This window comes from Astyanax mexicanus, chromosome 1 (assembly GCF_023375975.1).
Source record: "Astyanax mexicanus isolate ESR-SI-001 chromosome 1, AstMex3_surface, whole genome shotgun sequence".
NCBI lineage: Eukaryota > Metazoa > Chordata > Actinopteri > Characiformes > Acestrorhamphidae > Astyanax > Astyanax mexicanus.
In genome coordinates, this window is record NC_064408.1 from 96,300,486 (window position 1) to 96,322,056 (window position 21,571).

Consider the following 21,571-nt stretch of genomic DNA (forward strand, 5'->3'; position numbering starts at 1 on the left):
CGTTTTTTTAATTTCAAATACTCGTTTGGTAAAGAGTTAACATCCACGTGGTGCCTCCACAAAGCCCCAGTCTTTTCATTAGTAATGAAAAGTTCGATTCAGTTTGCCGAGTCGGTTCATTTAAACTCATCCGTTCGAAAGAGTCGAACGCACGATTCGGGTTACCTCGTTCTCGTAGCCTCTCTTGCAGAGTCATTGCATTTGAATGCAGAAGTCCCTAAGTGACATATACTGAACATCCTAAGAGCATCATTACAGAACAGTCTGCGAATCTCTGTTCGTTTATTTCACTTGATTTTTTCTTTATACTTTAATTAATAATTTGATGTTCTATATAACTATATCTGAAACAAATTCTAGAATAAAAATGTTAAAATATTATGAAGTTTATGAAATTGTTGTTGTGTTACATCAGGAGTTTAGCATTAAAATATTTACAGTCATGTACCCACAATCAGAAACAAACATGAATTAGCTGCTCACTGAAATAATCAGATTTTAGTTTGAATTTGGTATCAGTATTCAAAAATGAGTCTGTGCTCTTATGGGATACGTTGATATAAATATATAATTAGGGTTGCCCAAAGTGTGACTCCCAGCCACAACATGACTTATTAGTATTTTATATAATAACCTATTACATTTGTAATTTTATATATAGTGTAATTTAATTATTTTATAATTAAACACATTTTAACTGGAATCATTTGCTAATATGTTTAGACCAGCAGCATCAAACCCACCACAAACACACGCTCATCCTCCCTCTTCCTTTAAGACAATAGGTATGGTCATCTCTGGCGTGGACCCTGCAAAATAGCTTCCATTCCAACGGGGGTAAAATGAATCGGTTCAACAGACGAGTCAAAAAGAGCCGTTCAACGGAACCGGTTCACACGAGTCGGATTTCGGGGGTTTTCAGGCGAGCGACGGTTTTGCGACACTGCCGTAAGCGGAGCCTGCTCTCCCGAGTGAGATACCGGTTGCGAGAGAAAATCTAAAGGAACTATTTGGGGCAGAGCCACATATGGTGGTGCTTCACCTCAGCACACGTTAAAAAAACACGCTACCCCTCCTCACTCACACTCAGCCCGGGGTACATGTGGCGGCTGAGCTGAAGCGACGCGAGGGAAGGCAACTGATTGTGTGAGCGGCGCTGGAAGTAAGTTGCCTCCCTGGCGGCGCTTTAAAACAATCAGAAAAACACAAACACACACTCACAAACACACCCCGACCTGCCCACAGCCGCCCGGGACGATGGACTATGACTTCAAAGTTAAGCTGACCGGAGAGAGAGAGCGAGTGGAGGACCTGTTCGAGTACGAGGGATGCAAAGTGGGGCGAGGGACGTACGGTCATGTGTACAAAGCCAAGAGGAAAGACGGGTGAGTTTCACCACTCGGTGACAAAACGAGCTGAGTGAGGCCTGTGAGCCCTGCTGTCTGACTGTCTGAAAATATCAGAGAATGCCCCTGACATCTCTGCTGTGCTGCTACACCGACCGGTTCCGTGTCTTTTAGATTTACCAGCAGAAACAATAAACACAGAGTGCAGTAAACCTGCGAGTGAAGGCAGGCTGGTGCCACTGGTGTAGCTGGGTAACTAACTTAGCTGTGTTGTTGTCATTTATGGAGAGCGGCCCCTTTATTTTCTGTTTGTCTGAAAAAAAACGCCACACAATCAAAATTTGGTGTTGTGTGTTACCTAGGCATACTCTGCATTCATGGCATATATATATATATATATATATATATATATATATATATATATATATATATATATATATATATATATATCTTCTGTAATAAAAAAAAAAGCTTTTCTGTGTGTTCAGACTGGCAGTGAAAGCAGTCTGGTGTACGTGGTGTAGCTAGGTAACTTAGCTGTGTTGTCATTTATGAAGAGCAGCCCTTTTATTTTCTCTATGGTTGAAAAAAACTATAGCTATAAAACGTCAAAACAATCTAAATTTGGTGTTGTGTGTTACCTAGGCATAGTCTGCCTTCATGACATAACTATATATCTCTTCTGTAATAAAAACAAGCTTCTCTATGTGTTAAGACTAGCAGTGAAAGCAGTCTGGGTTCAGTGGAGTAGCATTAACTTGGCTGTGTTGTTGTTGTAATTTATGAAGAGTAACCCCTTTATTTTTTCTTCATCTGTCACTGGGGGTTCTGTAGTGTATGTTCAATCTTTTGCTAGATTTTCTGTTATGTGGTCACATTTCTGTATAGCTGCTTTGTGAAAATATCAGTTGTAAAAAGCACTATATAAATAAATGTGATTTAATTTGATAGCTATAAAACACCCTTTTATCGCAGTTTGTTGTCTGCCAACATGGCACATAGATATCTCAGCAAAATGAGCCTCTTGTGTGTTCAGACTAGCAGTGAAAGTAGTCTGGTGACAGTGGTGTAACTTGACTGTGTTGTTGTCATTTATGGAGAACAGCTTCTTCTTTTCTTTTTGAATAAAAAACGCTATAAAACGCCTCTTTGGAATCCAAATTTGGTGTTGCATCGTCTGCCATAATGGTACATAGATATCTCGTCTCAACTGTGTTGACAAGCAGTAAAATCAGTCGGATGTCAGTAGTGTCACATCGCTAGCTATTTATCCCTCCTGTAAAACGAGCTTTTCTGTATGTGCAGACTGGTGTGAGTGGTGTAAGTTAACCGATGGTGTTGATACTCATCCAGTGCACTTCCATTTACATCTATTAGGGCTACATGTTTTAATGACATTCAATCTTTTTTCAGTATATGTATATATATTAAAATAATAAAAACATACAGTAATTTCCACCACATTTCTTCTGAACTGGGACTGTGTTCTCTCTGGAGTGATTGTACATCTCACTAATGCTCCTTTTGCTAAATGCAATCAGATTCTCACAGAAATGTTCCAATATCAATGCTTTTTACTTTCCATAATTGGATTTTTATTGGAGGTGGCAGGTGTTTTTGCTAAGTATGTCTCTATAAGAGATTGCATAGTGCAAAGTGATGAAGACTAAGTGAATTAGATCAGTGGAGAGTAGCATAAAGAATATGCAGTGTCACATAAGGAAAGTTATATCACACATTTCCTTTCAAAAGGAAAATTTGCACTGTTCTTATTTTCCATTTTCAGAAGAAGGTGTCTGTGAGTTAATGTGTCAGAACTGAGTTGCTGCACTTTCCTCTGAGTGTGCTGGCTACTCGGTAATGCTACATCAGCAGCAGTTTGAAAAAGAGGCGGCTGACTTCACGTGTCAGAGGAGGCATGAGCTATTTTTACCCTCCTTGCGTTGTGGCATTACCTGTGATGGGGAATATAAAGCTGCCTTGCAGCTGAATGGGTGGGCCTAGCTAAATTTGGAGAAAATGTAGATTAAATAAGAATCTTAAAAATTAAAAGTTACTGATTTATCTCAAAAGGGAGAAAAGTACCTTTGGTTATTCGTTGGAAGGGATTTGTAATGCTTTGTGGATGTTTAGAAGAACCCATGGGTTATATGGTTGGGACTATGTTTAATATCTTAAAGAATTTATAATATTTAGCACCACTAGTCATTTTCTAACTATGATTGCTATAGCTCCACCAAGCTTATTAAAGTCTAAGACCGATGAAGAAGTTATCCAAGAGCAGAAATCTCTGGATGCACCTTTATTTTTTTTTACCCCAACTCTGTAGATTTTTGCCATGTTCTTCAGTCTAGGCTGCAGTAGTGCTGGGCAGTATACCAGTTTATATGGTATTTCCGTAGGGGAAATTAAAACCAGTATGCCTTTTTTACATACCGCCATACCGCTAGAGGCGCTGCGGAGGGCCATAAAGAACAGCTCCGCCGAAGAAGCACCCTAGCAGAGCTCACTAATGCTAGCCACTTGGCAACCAGCATGACAAGCCAACACACTGGAATTTCAGCTCTGTGGAGCCAAACGCTCTGTCCTGCCTGGAGAGTTCATGCTGCTATTCCTCAATGTGTGAGTGTTTTTATCCGAGTAAAATAAATAAAAAATAAACAATTATTTTTAAAACATTAATGTTGTAGCTTGAAGGTATGTTTTTTTTTTAACTGCTGGAAATTTTGGCTAATTTTAAAACTTTAATGCCTCTAATGGCTTCAAGAATAACATATTTTAACTAAATTAATATAAAACCTTACTTGGGACCTTGAGCTTTTGAGAAATATTTATTTTAAATACCTAAACATAGAGTATTTTAGACCCATTTATAGTGTTTATGGAACTATTGAAAATATTTAGTTTTGTAAAGGAAGCCATGTTAAACTTGTTGGTGTATTTTTTTTTAAGGTCTGTTATTTTACTACATTCTTCAGCTGTTTGTTTCTGCTAATGCACTATACGATTCCTTCATGTATTGTGTAATTTTGTGGGAAAAAGTAAACCCAAAAGTAATCAAAGCCTTTATTTAAACCTTTAGTGTTTTATATTATATGTAACAGTACAGTAAGTCACAAACCTATATAAAAGCCTATTTTTAATTTGTAATAATAATAAAAATACTGTGATATACCATGAAACTGTCAGAATCAGAAAAATACCATGATATACATTTTTAGCCATACTGCCCAAAACTAGGCTGCAGCAGATGGTGAGTTATCTGTATTGCTATCCTGTGAAGACTCCTAATGGTCTCACAAAGGCTGCATGGTGACATCACCAGGTTCCTGCCCTGATAATGTGTGTTTGTGCAGAAAAGCTGAGTGACCAAGGGTCTTGAAGGTTCCCTTAGCACCCCCGGAATCACTCCAAACATAGGCTGCATTTCTAGGCTGTAATCGAGGATCCTTTACTTCTATGCTTTCTACTACAAAAATTGCATTCAAAATGTTTATTTGTCTGCAAAACCTCCCTATTGGACTAGGACAGCTTTTTAATGTTGTACTTTATTTGTTTTTTGACTGAATCCTGGCTGGAAGAAGCTCTGTGTCCACACTAGGGTCAAAATCATACTGTGTCAGCTGCGACAGTACTGATCTGACTGGGTGAACACTTTTCTTTTAGTCGCCTAAGTTATATAACTTTTAAATAAGCTGAGGTTATGTTACAGCTCTGTGTCTGGGAACATCTTGTACGTAATGCTGATAAACGCTGTAAAAAAAAAAAAAAAAAAAAAAAAAGATAAACAAATACAGCATTGCACTGTAGAGAATGGATAAAAGAATAATATTACAGGATGATAGTTGTGGGTGATTATTGTATCTGGATTCAAATTGGTTACAAATCTGGTCACTTAAACTACTTTAGTAGGTGGTCTGAGAGGCATTTAAGCCTCATGGTAAGTGTAAGTGCATGTGGTTAAAATCTTAATCAAAACACAATCCTGATACTAATCACATGTGACCAGGTTTAAACAAAACGCATAAAGAGTTACAAATTCTTTAAAAAAAAATTCTCATTTACGATCCCATACATATTGCAGCAATAAAAACAGATAGTGGAAAGAGGTACTGGAGCACAACATATTGTTCTGCTTTAGCTGTGCTGTCATCATAGCCAATAAAAGTTTGTCTAAAGTTGGGCAAAACCCTAGATGCAGTCAATTAGCCAAGACATGTTTGGTGACTAAAGTTTGCTTCTTTTGTTTAGAGTGAAAGATGCTAAGCTAATTTTGCTAACAAACACTGAACTGTGATTAAGACAGACACCAAGCTCTTCTCTCCTGTAAAAAAAGAACTGAAGAATGCATCCAGAAATAAATGTTTTGAAGCAGACATACAATTGTGGTTCAGAATTTGCTTTAGTTTATAAATACAGAAATAAACTACTCCACAGAGTTCTATTGTGGTAAAGTCATTCAAGTTCAGCATTTCCTAGCAATTTTAGTATAGCATCTCCTGTTGTAAACTAAAACACTTCGGATACCAAATGTGCCTTGCCTGATATAATACATCTTGTGCATCCACTAGATAAAACTCTTATTATCACATTGTGAAGGGTAGCTTGTGGTTTCTTCAAGTCAAACAAAGAGGCAACTTATTTTTTCAAACTGTTGCTAATGTAGCCTTTTATTGGACAGCTGAATGAACTTGAAGGCGAGTTCTATTCATCAGTTATGTAAGGTCAGCTACTAGATGCTTGTGTAAATTTAGAGAGGGCATCTTCATTTTATTTAAGGAAGAACATATTTACTCTTTTCAGTTTCACTGACAGGAAGATTGAATATTTGGGCGTATTGCTCTTTGCCCCAGGTAATTTGTGACACTGAGGTTTCCACCCCACGCGGACACTCTAATTGTTTGCCCATCATTACTTCCATAAAGGACAGCCATAGTGGCTAACTAACAGCAAATTTCCTCACTAAAACACTCCTGACTGACCTGTGAGCAGATTCGGTTTTGGAGCAGCAAACCGGGCCTTCCAAAGCCCAGCCATTAAAAGTCCAGACAGTCTGGCGGCCGGAGTCTCGTTAAGACTCTTAAGTGTTTAAAGATGTTTTTTGTTCGCCACAGGAGCTGCTTGTTTACTGCTAATTTGTTCATCTACAGTTGGGCCTCAGGAAATACGTGTATAGCTCCGTGGGCTAGTTAGGTTAGGGACTTAACTCAATGCCTTTGTCTCATTGCCAGATCTGAGCATCCTTTGCTGCCTTGGTGAGGTTTTCATCCAGAATTATATCTGTGGATGTGCACTGCTGAGAAGAGAAGCATGTAGGTGGCTAGTTGCTAGTGCATTTTAATTGATCTCATTTAGATTCAAATTTATTTGGGTATGTGGAACGAGACCAACAAGGTCTTGGATGAAACCAACAAGTTTACAAGGCCAAATGATTTTAAAAGTGGAAAAAGGTTAACTGCTAACTCAAATTAAAAAACAGGCATGTGTTTATCTTTAATCAGGGTGTTTTGAACAGTGTTAGCAATATTTCTTTGGCGCTACTGTGTTTAATGCTGCACTGTATTCAACTTTGCGTTTAAAGTTCACCCAGAACTCCTTGTTTGGCCAAGATATCGTTCACTATGCTTTCCTAAAAGACCTAGTTTACTGTTGCTTATCAAACTGTGCTATACAGTGGTTGATGCCATTGTCTCACAATCGCCTGTAGTTTGTATAAACTTGTATAAATTTTCTTCAGATTCAGTTTGTATCTTGTGTCAGTCTGTCATGTGAACGAATATGTCTCGAAACAGCACGCGTGCGCACATTTGATGTTTCTGCACTTGTGACAACACTAAGCTTATGTATACAGGCAAAAAGCCACATTAATCCTGATCTGACCATTCACATTCATGTCATATGCCTATGAATCCAATACGTATCCAGTCTAGGACCACACATTTAAAAAGTGACAAAAAAGTCTCTTTAAAAAAACATCCCTAAAAAAACGAATCTATCACATTTTGCCAAAAAACAAATGAGTGTAATGTGTCATGCAATGTAATGTGAATAAAGCCTTAGTCTCTGTTTACACAACAGGTAAAAATTGACCTAATCCAGTTTTGTTTTTTTGTTTTTTACATCAAATGTGTGCTATTATAATCCAAACATGGCAGTGTGACTCAGTTAGAATTTAGACAAGTTTCATGTTAATCCAACTAAAAAATTACTAAGGAAAAGGAAGAATGGATAATAGTGGTTGTTATTTTTTATATATATATATTTTTAAATAAACTATTTCTGCGCTTTTACTTCACTTTTATATTGCTATATACCATACTAGTATGTTCATGTTGGTCTTTCAGTAGTAGCTGTGTGGTGTGTTCAGGGGGTGAGTGGTGACAGTCAGCTGATAGAAGGACATCATAATTCAATATTAGCAGGTTTAAGATCATCTTTGTCTTCTTTCTTTTTGGTATGTCTGAACCCTAAGCATCTCTGTCTGAAATACACCTTGGGCAGAGCACTGTAGGAGTCGGGGTAATTATTTGAATGTATGAATATCCAAAGTCATTAAGGCATTTGGTTATAAAGTGGCATATTCAAACAAGGAATTAGGTAACATAATGTTGAATATTTGATGTAGGTTTATTCAATTTGATAAAAGTTGATTCAGTTCAACTTCAATTAATAAAGGTTTGTACAGTACAAATCTGTTGCAAGTCTGCATTGCAGTTTTAGGTAAATTGTGGTACAATACTGTAAAGACAATAAACAAATAATGAGACCGGATGCATAGACAATAAATACACAATAAATAACAAAAAAAAACATAAGGATACTAATATGTACATGTACGTATTTGAATGTGAGCATGAAGGCAAACCAGAGTACTATATTAAAATAAAATGTGAAAGTGATTTGTGTGTGTAAATGGAGGAGTACAGAAAGTACAGGTGTGAATGCTCACCTAGACCAGTAAACAACAACACATATAAACAGGGTGTACAGTTCATTAGTGAGTTTATATTGTAAAAATTCGAAGATGGAAAAATAAGTATTGCTTTCTTCGTGTTGTAGACACCTTGTGTTTGCACTTGTTTATTTTTAATCAGACATTTTTCTTTGTAAATGGTTTAAGTGGGTTAAAATGGAATTGATTTTTGTTGCAATATGATAAAATATACTTGAGTGACTGTTAATATACTCATAGAAAAGACTATGTGTAGTCTGCACGTGGCAAAGCATTGGTATCTACTCTAATGCAGACTGTGTTTGGGGCCATGTTTTAATAAAGTCTGTTTTTGGGATGGGACAGTAACACAATGATAACTGAGGCCCTGTTTTTCATTTGCAGGAAGGATGATAAAGACTATGCTTTGAAGCAGATAGAGGGCACAGGGATCTCCATGTCTGCGTGTAGAGAAATAGCTGTGAGTGTGTTGGTTTGTTATCTGCATAACACATAAAATGTAACACACACCCACACAGACACACACGCCTGCACACATAAATAATTTTGTTGCCAGGCATATAACATTTTTTAAGCCAGTGTTACTCAATTTGGTCTTGTGTAACAAAGTATTTATAAACATTATTGAACAGCTAGTGATTAAGTTTTTACTTTACTCAGAACATGTTTATGTCTTATGTTGTCAGTATCAGTATAGTAATTGTAAACTAATTTATATCTTGTAAGTATAATATAAGTGTGTCTTTAGATGTGCTTTGTATAAGGTGTGTGTTTTGTTGCTTAAATACCTGAAAGACGTTTGAATGCATAGAGACTATTTTTATATTAAGCAGTTTGTATGTTTTCTTTTCAAGATTTCTGTGAATAACTGTATGTCACCACAATGTGTGTGTGTGTGTTTCTTGCAGCTGCTTCGTGAGTTGAAGCACCCCAATGTGATCTCACTTCAAAAGGTTTTCCTGTCACATGCAGATCGCAAAGTGTGGCTTCTCTTCGACTACGCAGAGCATGACCTCTGGGTAACTCAGACTCATAAACAAAAACACCCCCCCCCCCCAACAGACACACGTACTACATGTATGCATCTCCAGGCTCACCTCAACTGTGTCTGTGTGTGTTTGTGTGTCTCTCTGTAGCACATCATTAAGTTCCACAGAGCCTCTAAGGCCAATAAGAAACCCCTGCAGCTTCCACGAGGGATGGTGAAATCTCTCCTCTATCAGATCCTGGATGGCATCCACTACCTGCACGCCAACTGGGTCCTGCACAGAGACCTGGTGAGACTGTGTGTTTGCGCTTGTTTTTGTAGATTTTCAGGCACAGTAGTCTTCACTTTCCCAGGAAAACCAGAAGACAAACAGAGCTGCTGTATAAGACAGATGTCTTATAAAAATAATGACATGTTTCATGAGATTTTATATATATATATATATATATATATATATATTTTTTTTTATTCTTATTACAAGTACTTGTACGTATATAATGCTTTTGGCTCTACATGGTATAAAGACTAACCTCTGTGTGTGTGAGAGAGACAGAAAGAGAAAGCACATAAAGGTACTGTTAACCATTCTAAATGGTTTATCGTGCCATTTTTTGGCCTTTGTTATGAAATGTTTTGAAAGAAGTGGTGCTTAATTGCTGGAAATCTGTCAGCAGCAGACGTCAGGTTACTCACACGCATGGTAAAAACAGGCGAGCAGTGCCAGAAAGAAGTATTTTGCTCTCATTTTACCCGATTAACTGGAACTCTGATACTGAGGAGCAGCCTGATTTGCAGTAGAAATGTTTCAGATTTTCAAAGTGAAGAGTGCAAAATAATTAAATGCCATGTGTTCAGCTTTTCATAACTGCTTTGTTCAGCTCAAGTGAGCAAGGAAAGGGAAAACGTCAAGAAATACCCTTTAAACTGCACAGCAATGCTGACAGCTTTCTGTGTGTCCTTAAATTTATTTTATATATAGTTTGCTGTATAAAAACATTTGACATCAGGTCACACATGCATCGTATTGTGTATGCTTTTTAGGGTGAGGAGGACATGCATGTAACTATAAATAATATATATTTATATTGACAATTGCTAAGACTTCACTATATATTTATGGTTTAAACTTTATGGTTTAAACTAGTTATAATAATAGTATGTAAATGTATTAGATTTAAGTTAAAGAGGCCTGCAGATATAATTTTATTTAGCAATGTGTACTTTTTTCCATTAGGATGAGCAGCATTCTTAATGACTGGTATTAATCAGTGATTAATCAGAGTCCATTTTTTTACATGTTTATTTTTTCTGTGATTAATCAATCAATATTAACATTTTAATGTGAAAGCCCTAATGGTTACTAATGTAAATATTCAGACTCAACCAAGATAACTATTTATCTTGTAAATATATTTAAATATATATTAACACATTTATATTTCTATACATATTAAAATGTTCTATTTAAATTACATATATTTTTCCTAATAGCATATCAGTGTTAATTCTACTGTATTTTATTCTTAAACAGAGGCAAAGATGGCAAGGAATTATTTTTTAAATATTAGAAAAAACTCCAACAGAGAGCATTGGAAAAGCAGCAGTTTTGCCAAGAATTACTGACATAAAAATAATAATAATATAGTACATTTTGGACTATATTTTCCTTTCAATGAAAAATCTTAATTCAAAAGGCTGAGTAGTCCAAGATTAGACAAGATTATTCTCTCTTTGGGAAACTTGTACCCCCATTTGTATCTAAACTTTTTCTTTTTTTCTTTCCTTTCCAGAAACCTGCAAATATATTAGTAATGGGGGAGGGGCCAGAGAGGGGTCGTGTGAAGATCGGTATGACCTCGCAATTCTTTTATTTAATTCTTTATTATTTAATTATTCATTCAATAATTCATTAGAACATTAATTTAATAATGTAAATATGATATGAGACAATTGCATGACTTTGATTGATTGGATATTTGTGTGTTTGTGTGTAGCGGATATGGGCTTTGCACGGCTCTTTAATTCACCACTGAAGCCTTTAGCGGATCTGGACCCCGTGGTGGTCACTTTCTGGTACAGAGCGCCAGAGCTGCTGTTGGGGGCCAGACATTACACCAAAGCCATTGGTAAGTGTGTGGTTCTGTCTGTCTTATAAATACACTGCTCAAAAAAATAAAGGGAACACTCAAATAACACATCCTAGATCTGAATGAATGAAATATTCTCATTGAATACTTTGTTCTGTACAAAGTTGAATGTGCTGACAACAAAATCACACAAAAATAATCAATGGAAATCAAATTTATTAACCAATGGAGGCCTGGATTTGGAGCCACACACAAAATTAAAGTGAAAAAACACACTACAGGCTGATCCAACTTTAATGTAATGTCCTTAAAACAAGTCAAAATGAGGCTCAGTATTGTGTGTGGCCTCCACGTGCCTGTATGACCTCCCTACAACGCCTGGGCATGCTCCTGATGAGGTGGCGGATGGTCTCCTGAGGGATCTCCTCGCAGACCTGGACTAAAGCATCCGCCAACTCCTGGACAGTCTGTGGTGCAACGTGACGTTGGTGGATGGAGCGAGACATGATGTCCCAGATGTGCTCAATCGGATTCAGGTCTGGGGAACGGGCGGGCCAGTCCATAGCTTCAATGCCTTCATCTTGCAGGAACTGCTGACACACTCCAGCCACATGAGGTCTAGCATTGTCCTGCATTAGGAGGAACCCAGGGCCAACCGCACCAGCATATGGTCTCACAAGGGGTCTGAGGATCTCATCTCGGTACCTAATGGCAGTCAGGCTACCTCTGGTGAGCACATGGAGGGCTGTGCGGCCCTCCAAAGAAATGCCACCCCACACCATTACTGACCCACTGCCAAACCGGTCATGCTGAAGGATGTTGCAGGCAGCAGACCGCTCTCCACGGTGTCTCCAGACTCTGTCACGTCTGTCATGTGCTCAGTATGAACCTGCTTTCATCTGTGAAGAGCACAAGGCGCCAGTGGCGAATTTGCCAATCCTGGTGTTCTCTGACAAATGCCAAGCGTCCTGTACGGTGTTGGGCTGTGAGCACAACCCCCATCTGTGGACGTCGGGCCCTCACACCATCCTCATGGAGTCGGTTTTTAACCGTTTGTGCAGACACATGCACATTTGTGGCCTGCTGGAGGTCATTTTGCAGGGCTCTGGCAGTGCTCCTCCTGTTCCTTCTTGCACAAAGGCGGAGGTAGCGGTCCTGCTGGTTGTTGCCCTCCTACGGCCTCCTCCACGTCTCCTGGTGTACTGGCCTGTCTCCTGGTAGCGCCTCCAGCCTCTAGACACTACGCTGACAGACACAGCAAACCTTCTTGCCACAGCTCGCATTGATGTGCCATCCTGGATGAGCTGCACTACCTGAGCCACTTGTGTGGGTTGTAGAGTCCGTCTCATGCTACCACGAGTGTGAAAGCACCACCAACATTCAAAACTGACCAAAACATCAGCTAGACAGCATAGGTTCTGAGAAGTGGTCTGTGGTCCCCACCTGCAGAACCATTCCTTTATTGAGTGTGTCTTGCTAATTGCCAATAATTTCCACCTGTTGTCTATTCCATTTGCACAACAGCAGGTGAAATTGATTGTCAGTGTTGCTTCCTAAGTGGACAATTTAATTTCACAGAAGTTTGATTTACTTGGAGTTTTATTGTGTTATTTGAGTGTTCCCTTTATTTTTTTGAGCAGTGTATATGCCTGATGTTCAATTGAAAGAGCCACAGTGGAGTGTTTACATATGGAATCAGATTTTATTGACAAGAAATGGTTGCACAGTGCAGTCACAGAGACCTCTGTTCTTCTGTTGTGTTATTCTTATACACTGTCACACAGACATGTATGCATTTTTTCTACAGCCCCCTCTTTCATTATGTAATTTTAATATTCATGAGCTCACCATATACACCATTCTTTAAGGCTGTGTAAAAGCAACAAGGAGAAAGCCATTAATCTCTAAAAAATGAACAGTACTGCCTGTCTGTAGATTACTCAAGACCACATGGAGAAACCAGTAGTGTATTAGAAGTGTTCTGAGGACAGAGCACTCCAATATATATATATATATATATATATATATATATATATATATATTATGAAAAGTGCACATTTCCACCTCATTAACCTGTTAAGCATGGGGGCAGCAGTATTATGAATAGAGACTGCTTTGCTGCCTCAGGTCCACCATGGCATATGATTATTAGACCTATAATTCTGGTTTGTACTATCAAATTTTATGGAATTGTTTACAGTAGCAGAAGGTAAAAATTTGAAATTGTTAAGGAAATCTAGATTTTTACCAAGCTTTAAAAGCGAGTATGTATAATTGTTAAACTTTACATGTTGAAAATAAAATAAAACATGTAAAGTGTCTTTTGTATGTGCTACATTTATGTTTTATTTTGCACAGTATTTGTGTTTTAAACTATGCTTGAGTGTGTTCTATGTAAACAATTATTGACCTGGTGTTTCCATGTTATCTCTGCACTAATTGTAAAATAGTGCAGAGAAAAAAGTTTGTGATTATTTTTTATTGTCATATACCAAACATATATGCTGTATTCTTTCTAATATTTCATCCTGTTTTCTCTCTGTTTTTTCTGTACAGATATATGGGCGATCGGCTGTATCTTTGCTGAGCTCTTGACTTCAGAGCCCATATTCCACTGTCGGCAAGAGGACATTAAGACCAGTAACCCATACCACCACGATCAGCTGGACCGCATCTTTAATGTCATGGGCTTCCCTGCAGGTATTCTGACTGTTATCTTAGACTTACATCATTTAGATTTATACATATAACATATAAACATAACAAAATAAACTGTTAAAAGAGTCTGTTACCTTGTATGCGGATTTCAGTCATTTAAAGCTTGGTTTCATCTTGTTTGCAGATAAAGACTGGGAGGACATTAAGAAGATGCCGGAACACTCCACGCTGATGAAAGACTTCAGAAGGAACACGTGAGTTTGTTTTTTCAAAGTTTTTATCTACTGAAAGCAAATTAATGTTCAAAAGGTTGTAATCTGTTTTCATATTAAGTATTTTTGCTATATTTTTACAACTTGCAGACTGTGTACGTTAATGTTCTTAACTAGACAACAAAACATACTATAAATGTTTTTGTGTGTCAATATTTCACATACAGTGGGGTGAAAGTGTTTGCCCCTTCATGATTTCTTTTTCTGGTTTTCTTTGTATTGTATTGTTTTGTCACTCTAAAATGTTTCAGATGATCAAACAAATTTAAATATTAGTCAAAGACAACACAAATTAACATAAAATGCCGTTTTAAAATGAAGGTTTTTTTTGTTAAGGGAGAAAAATCCAAGAAAATCCAAATCCAACAAAATTCAAACTTACATGCATCCAATGTAGCAGAATTACAACAATTCGGAAAAGAAGAGTGGAGCCAAAATTATTCTACAGTGCTGTAAAAGACTTATTGCCAGTTATCATAAATGCTTGATTGCAGTTGTTGCTGTTAAGGGTGGCCCAACGTGTTATTCGGTTTGGTGGGAAAACACTTTGTCACACAGGGCCATGTAGGTTTGGATTTCTTTACCCCTTACTTGTCCCTTTTCTTGTGTCTTTGACTAATATTTAAATTGGATTGATATTCTGAAACATTTAAGAGTGACAAAAAATAAAAAAAAGAATAATTTTTTACATTACTGTTTGCTGGCAAAAACACAAAGCTATTCACATGTAAATATAATTTAGTGATTCTGTTAGTAGAAAATCACTTATTGTGAATTTATCTGCCTGCAGATATGATTGAAACTAAAATCGTGTCAATGGTGTTATAAATCTAAAAAATGTTTTTGCAGTCATTTAGCATTTACTTTTTGTACATTTATTTTATTTTCTTAAGGTGGAAGGCTTCTCCCTCATTTGAGTCTCTCAATATCACACATATTAGAGTAAGCTAACTGCAAATTCTGTTATGTAACAGGCAGCTGCTAGTATCTCAAGTGATGTAGAGGGAGTGCTGTACTACCCAGAGAGAGATCAAGAGATCAAGGCCAATTATGCTATTGGCACTCACAGTCACTGACAGCTGTGGATGTTTCTGTTGTCTCCAGCTCTGATCATCATTTTAGTGTCTTTATTGTTGCACTAGTCTGTTAATTTATCTGCAGCTTCATTTTATTGAAACATTTATTTTACTGAAAATAATTCTGATTGTGTTTGTTTGTGTATTTGACCTAATCTTAGATCAACATTGCCTCCTCCTTCTGTTGCAGATACACTAACTGCAGCCTTATAAAATACATGGAAAAACATAAAGTCAAACCAGACAGCAAAGCATTCCACTTGGTGAGTTGGCCTGAAATGTGATTCTTAAATGTGTTGAATAAGAATAGAGTGATTAAAAACTCTTCTCTTTCTCGTTCTTAGCTGCAAAAGCTGCTCACGATGGACCCAATCCGCAGGATCACGTCTGAGCAGGCCATGCAGGACCCCTACTTCCTAGAGGAGCCTCTGCCAACCTCTGAGTGAGTAACACACTCATGCAGGATCAGTTTTCTGCTTTTAACTTTAGGGCTAAGTCTGAGGAACATGAACTGTGCTCGCTGCCTCAGATAGACCGGCCCTGTCTAACCTCACTTGTCTGTTAGGATGTAATTGGATTCAGTGTATTCCTCTTAGTGTCTTTGCTGGCTGCCAGACCGCAGACTTTGACTTTGTACATAGTTTCCAAGACATTCCCAATAGAGCGGGATATATATATATATATAGGTGTGTGTGAAATAGCCACTTTGCAGGACGTGCAATGTCACTTAAGGCAATTAAATCAAACACGTCATGTTGCAAAGTTTTGATTCTTGACGCAAGGAATAGATACACAGCGCTCTCTCTGTGTTTATGTAAGTGACAGTCTGCTGCTGCCTGTGCTGCCTGTGACCCTTAATTCCCTGATTAAAGGGTTGAATTACTGTTGTTTTGCTGTTTTCCTCGGTTTTTGAGTGCTCGGTGTTGACTCAGCTCTTGATTGGTCTGGACGCCAGACAGTGCGCAGGTGGGGGTGGGGCTGGGGCTGGTGACGTCATGGCTCCTGCATTGTTTAATATTGCGATATATATAATCAAAAAACAGAACATTGCAATGTAACATTTTTCCAATATCGTGCAGCCCTATATTACAACATGGGTACTATATTTACTTTGTTTGCATATACTTTTTAAAAGGACATTTTTAACCTCTGTTTATCACTTTAAATTTACTGGTGTTTTTTTATAGCCTTTGTTATGATTGCCAAACTAAGCTAGAGGGTTGGAGGGGTATAAAGCTCCCCAGCATTGAGCTGTGGAACAGTGGAACTGCGTTCTCTGGATTGATAGTGCTGCAGTTAATACCTTTGAAATTACTTGAGGAATTGGCGACGGGCTTTTCTTGGGTCAGCTCTTGATGCTAAATGCAATCAAATCTTCACCGCAGTGCACTACAATTCAGTAGAAAGTCTTCCTTAAACAATAGAAACAGTTACTCCAACAAAAGGAGTATACACTCACCTATGATTTTATTTGTGTTTGAGGATGTGATTAGAACAACATGGTTCTTAACCTCACTTGGCTGTCAGAATGTAATTGGATTTGTCCTTTGCCTTATAGCGTCTTCGCAGGTTGCCAGATTCCTTACCCCAAGCGAGAATTCCTGACTGAGGAGGAGCCAGAGGACAAAGCCGATAAAGTAAGAAAGCTGGTCTGTGTTTGTATTTTTGTTTAATTGTGTTTTTTATGGAAGTGTACGGTTTAAAAACAGCGTCTTTTTTTGGAACTGCAGAAGAACCAGCAGCAGCAGGGGAACAACCACACCAATGGGGCGGGACACACAGGTAACCCTGACAACAGCCACGCACAAGGCCCGCCTCTGAAGAAGGTGAGAGTGGTTCCACCCACCACTACCTCAAGTGGCCTGATTATGGCCTCAGATTACCAGGTAACAGACACATACACAATATATTGCAGTTTATAAACACCTGTTACAGATTTATAGGAGTATATGTATGTGAGCACAAATAGACATGCAAAAATATATACCAATAAGCCAAAACATTATAAACACATATTGTCAATGTGTAAAATATGCAGGTTTTCCCACCCTGGGCCGACAGCTACTATAGTACAGGTCGCCTAAATGTTTAATACTGGTTACCTCACAACATTAAGGGCATTAAACCCTTGTCCTGTGTATGGGGATGCATACCAGCAGACCAGTCAGAGGGCCCATGCTGACCCTGTTCACTGTCTTAAATCCATTCTGGGCATTTTAGCTTCTCTGAAGTGTGGTAGAAGACTACAAGGTAAAATGTTCTCTTTTACATCACGTGGATGGCCAGGATCACAGGTGTTGTTTACCATCACTTCAGAAAGTGCTTCAGAAAGAGCTTTTCTGTTAGCTGTACTTCTCTACAGGAGAATACTTCTCTACAGAGAGTGTGTGTGAATTTGTGTCAGCAGTAGGAGCAACTTACAGTAGCTGAATGCATTTATTAGAAAATGTGTCCACAAACATTTGAACATATAGAGTAAAACTCATATCACTCTAATTGAGTGGCCTGTTTTGGCAGCTTGCAAAGTAAAAAAAAATCAGGGAAACAAAGCGAAGAAGTGTCATGGCTGAAAATCATTCCCCTTTTACAGCAAGCTGTGTTTGGAACACTTTAACCTGCTGTGTGAATGTGGCCATGTTTTGGCTCATCAGTGTAGATCAGTGAGTGCCCACACAGTACAACACAGTGACTGATTATTAGCTTTTTTTCTATACGTTTTTCCAGTGTTTAATGCCTGGAAGGATTAACAGACTGTTAGCTTTCCTCACTCATCACCTTATGTTTTTATAATTCCAATATCATTCAGCATTCCTAATTTCCAACTTCGATCCTAAAGATCCACAGACTTGCAGTGTCTTCTAGCACACCTAATCCAGCTCGTTCTACACCTAGTCCAGCTCCAGTTCGAGTCGGGCCTCGGGTCAAGTCGGGCTTGGGCAGAGAATCTAAGCTCGATTCTCAATTGCAGTCCTATTGATCTCTTGTTTTGTGAAGCTTTAACTAACCCTGTTAGAAACCTCCCATGCAACAGCTGGACTAGGTGTGCTAGAAGACAAGAAAATGGTCTGTAACGTAGGCGTCGGCTATTTAATGCTATTTTTGTTTTAAAGTTTTTATTTAAAGCTATGGCGTGATAATCACGATATAGCAACCTAACAAATCAAACTGTGTTTTGAAAAAAGGTGCACAAGTTTTTTTTTTCCACACTTAGACTATAGACTTAATATAAATATGGTTTGTTTAGAAATTATTTTCTATTCCTAAACTATGTTAAATTAGTTTAGAGAAAAGTCATTCAGACATGATCCCTGTAGCCTAATTTACCAATGTTTAGGCTGTGGATCATTGTTCGCATTGTTAATGAGAATTTTTTTTCTTAATAGGTAGTCTATGCTTCTTCACTGTAGCAATGTTAATTAACATCATTCTGAACAGATTTTGCTCATTCAAACAGCCTGAAATTTTTTTAAAGCTCAGTTTTTACACTTTGCTTACTCAAAAATGTTGGGTTTAATTCGGCCTAAAAATGACAGTGTAAAGAGAGGGGCCCGGTCTGCCTCGGGCAGAACGTGCTCGGGCCGGGTCAGGCTGGATATTTTGGACCCGATCTAAGCTCTAGTTGAAAACCAGTTATTAAGCAGTAAATGTCTTCGATTGCTTGACTGCAGACTGATTTCTGTTCCTTTTCCAGCGTTCAAATCCACATGCTGCCTACCAGAACCCAGGACCAAGCACATCACTGCCCCAGAGCAGCATGGGCTACTCCACTACCTCCCAGCAGCCTCCACAGTACTCCCACCAGACCCACCGCTACTGAGCCCACCCATGCCCTCCTGCCGCCCAACAGGGAGAATGTACTGAGGGAGGTGGATGAGGCTTTGGGACCTGACCCCAAAGGCCACCCCTACCACGTGGGCGCTTTTTCGCGTAGCGTTTACCATAGAGACACCACCAAGACAGTACAGTAACTAAACACAAACTAACTAACGACGCATCCATTCACCGTAACAACGGAGCTACAGCGGAACATTGTCCTCAGGCGAGGAGAGGAAACCTGAGGAAAGGAAAAACTGAACTGAAAGCAATTTGCGGCGCGGGGGAAAAGGCGGGAGGGGGGCGAATACATGCTTGTGCCATGGGTCATTGTTCCAGTTCCAGTACGAAGAGATTATGTGACCTTGCAACAAAAAAAGAAAAAAACACAAAAGAAAACTAAACAGCAGAAAAAGAAACAAACTAGTGATCTCGACATGTGGTACTGGACAGCTGCACTCAGATGTGAGACTGGTTTGAATTGAGTTTAATCTCCCTCCCCTCCGTTACAATAGAGCAAAGCCCCCCAGCACCAGTCCCACCTGCACCTGCCCTTCATCACTCAAAAGTCCTACAGCTTCTCCAGGACTAAAGCTGCTATGTGACTGCCAGCAGTGACGGTATGACTGTGTCTGTCTGTCTGTCTGTCTGTCTGTCTGTCTGTCTGTCAGTCTGTCTGTCTGCCCGCCCTCACTCACACGCGCACACACACACACATACATCTACTCAAACACACACACACACACACACACACACACACACACACACACAGGTCATTGCTGGGGACCGAATTTTCTGTGCTGGAGCTGCTGACTGGAGCATGATGAGTGCATCTAGTGCCCCCTGCTGGAGAGCAGCAGTAGTGTCCTCTGGGAAGTAGAGGAGGGGAGGGGGAAACAAGACAGAAACTTGAGTTTAGTAGTTTATAATTTAATGTTTTGGCTTTGTTTTCACGTTAGGAGAGGTAAACAGCTTCCGTTTTGCTGTGAGAGCAGCGGTTATGTGCAGTGGGTAAGCCTTAGAACTTCATGACAAAAAAAAAAATCAGTTGTGTGGACGGCAGATTGAACATGCATTGTACTGTATTGTAATGAAATATTTTACATGAAGCAAGTATCCTGACAATAAAGTTGGAAATGTTTAAAATGGGCTTAAGTACGTTTCTTGTGTGTGTGTGAGAGAGAGTTTTCTCTGTAAAGAACCTATAAATGCACTACCAGTAATAGACCTCATATTCAATAATGAATGAATCTACTTTCCACTTTTCCCCTTTTTCACTGAGTCAATTACGTCAACATTTATACAGGTAGACGTTTTTCGTAAAAGTAGAATTTTTAAAAATTAAGACCTATTGCTCAGCTTGTGGACATCATGTGTGCTTTCACCCATATATGATTTAACAATGTGTGTTAGTGTTCAAATAGTACATTGTATTTAATAGGCTTTTAAGCATGTAGACTGTGCCTTGTCTCAGGCTAGACTACAACATCATTTGGGATTTTTCTTTGTTCAGTGTAAAATTTTATCTGCATCCAGAAGCCTGCTTTTATACTACATTTAAGTTTTAAATATTTATAAACATTCATTGTAAAAACCTTAACTGAACTGGGTTACACAGGTTTTAAGTAATAATTCATTATTTCTACTCCCTTTAAAGCAAAAGGCAAGTGAGCACAGCCATAGAAAAGTGGGCTACCAACACCATCCACAAATTCCATGTTGTCGTTTTCAATGAAAACCAAGTATGTCTGTTTTTGTAGATTTATAGTTTACAACATAATTTGGGCCCAGAATGCCTTTAAAACATAATTAAAGACAACCATATTTTTTTCAGCCACAATAGCAAAAGGCAATAGCTTAAGAAATTGTACAATATGAGCCTATTAACACTTATACTGGCGTAACATAAAAAAATACATTCAGTCATTCATACTAGGACTGGGTGATATTGTAAAAAAAAAAAAAAATATCTTGATATTCTTCAAATATGTGGCCTATTCTCACTTTTTAGTTCTTACAACTTTTCTTTTTTTATTTTGTAAACAGACAGCACAATTTAAACTGATACACACACTATTGTTTTCTTTGCGTTTGATTTTACTAATAGTAACTAAAAAACCCATAAAATAGTTCTTAACATGTTTTTGACAGAAGCAAATGTCTATCTACTGAGATTCCCTCTGTCAGCTTCTATATGTAAAGATGTATAATCTCAATTATCCCATTATCCACATTAAAACAGTAGTTTGATCAAATAAATTTGGTACTTCTTTATGCTTTTTATAGCATTTATTAACATTTTTATGTTTTGTTTGTTTTGGTTTTATACCTTTTCTTGTATTCTTACACTTTGGAGCTTTACCATTTTACTTTGACCAA

At 38.3% G+C, this 21,571-nt stretch overlaps 1 protein-coding gene across 2 annotated transcripts; it reads left to right on the plus strand.

Annotated features, from left to right (window-relative positions):
• Positions 1-928: 928 nt before the first annotated feature.
• cdk8 (cyclin-dependent kinase 8) lies at positions 929-20,338 on the plus strand. 2 transcript variants are annotated; one of them, XM_007249003.4, is made up of 13 exons: positions 929-1,385; positions 8,683-8,758; positions 9,207-9,317; positions 9,435-9,575; positions 11,077-11,134; positions 11,281-11,412; positions 13,930-14,073; positions 14,216-14,285; positions 15,570-15,642; positions 15,724-15,821; positions 16,938-17,016; positions 17,110-17,265; positions 19,071-20,338. In XM_007249003.4, the coding sequence occupies exons 1-13, from the start codon at positions 1,258-1,260 to the stop codon at positions 19,194-19,196; spliced, it is 1,392 nt and encodes a 463-aa protein (XP_007249065.3). In that variant the 5' UTR covers positions 929-1,257; the 3' UTR covers positions 19,197-20,338. The 2 variants fall into 2 exon arrangements, with proteins under 2 accessions (XP_007249065.3, XP_049342125.1); XM_049486168.1 differs by lacking the exon at positions 929-1,385 and adding an exon at positions 4,860-6,658.
• Positions 20,339-21,571: the final 1,233 nt, after the last annotated feature.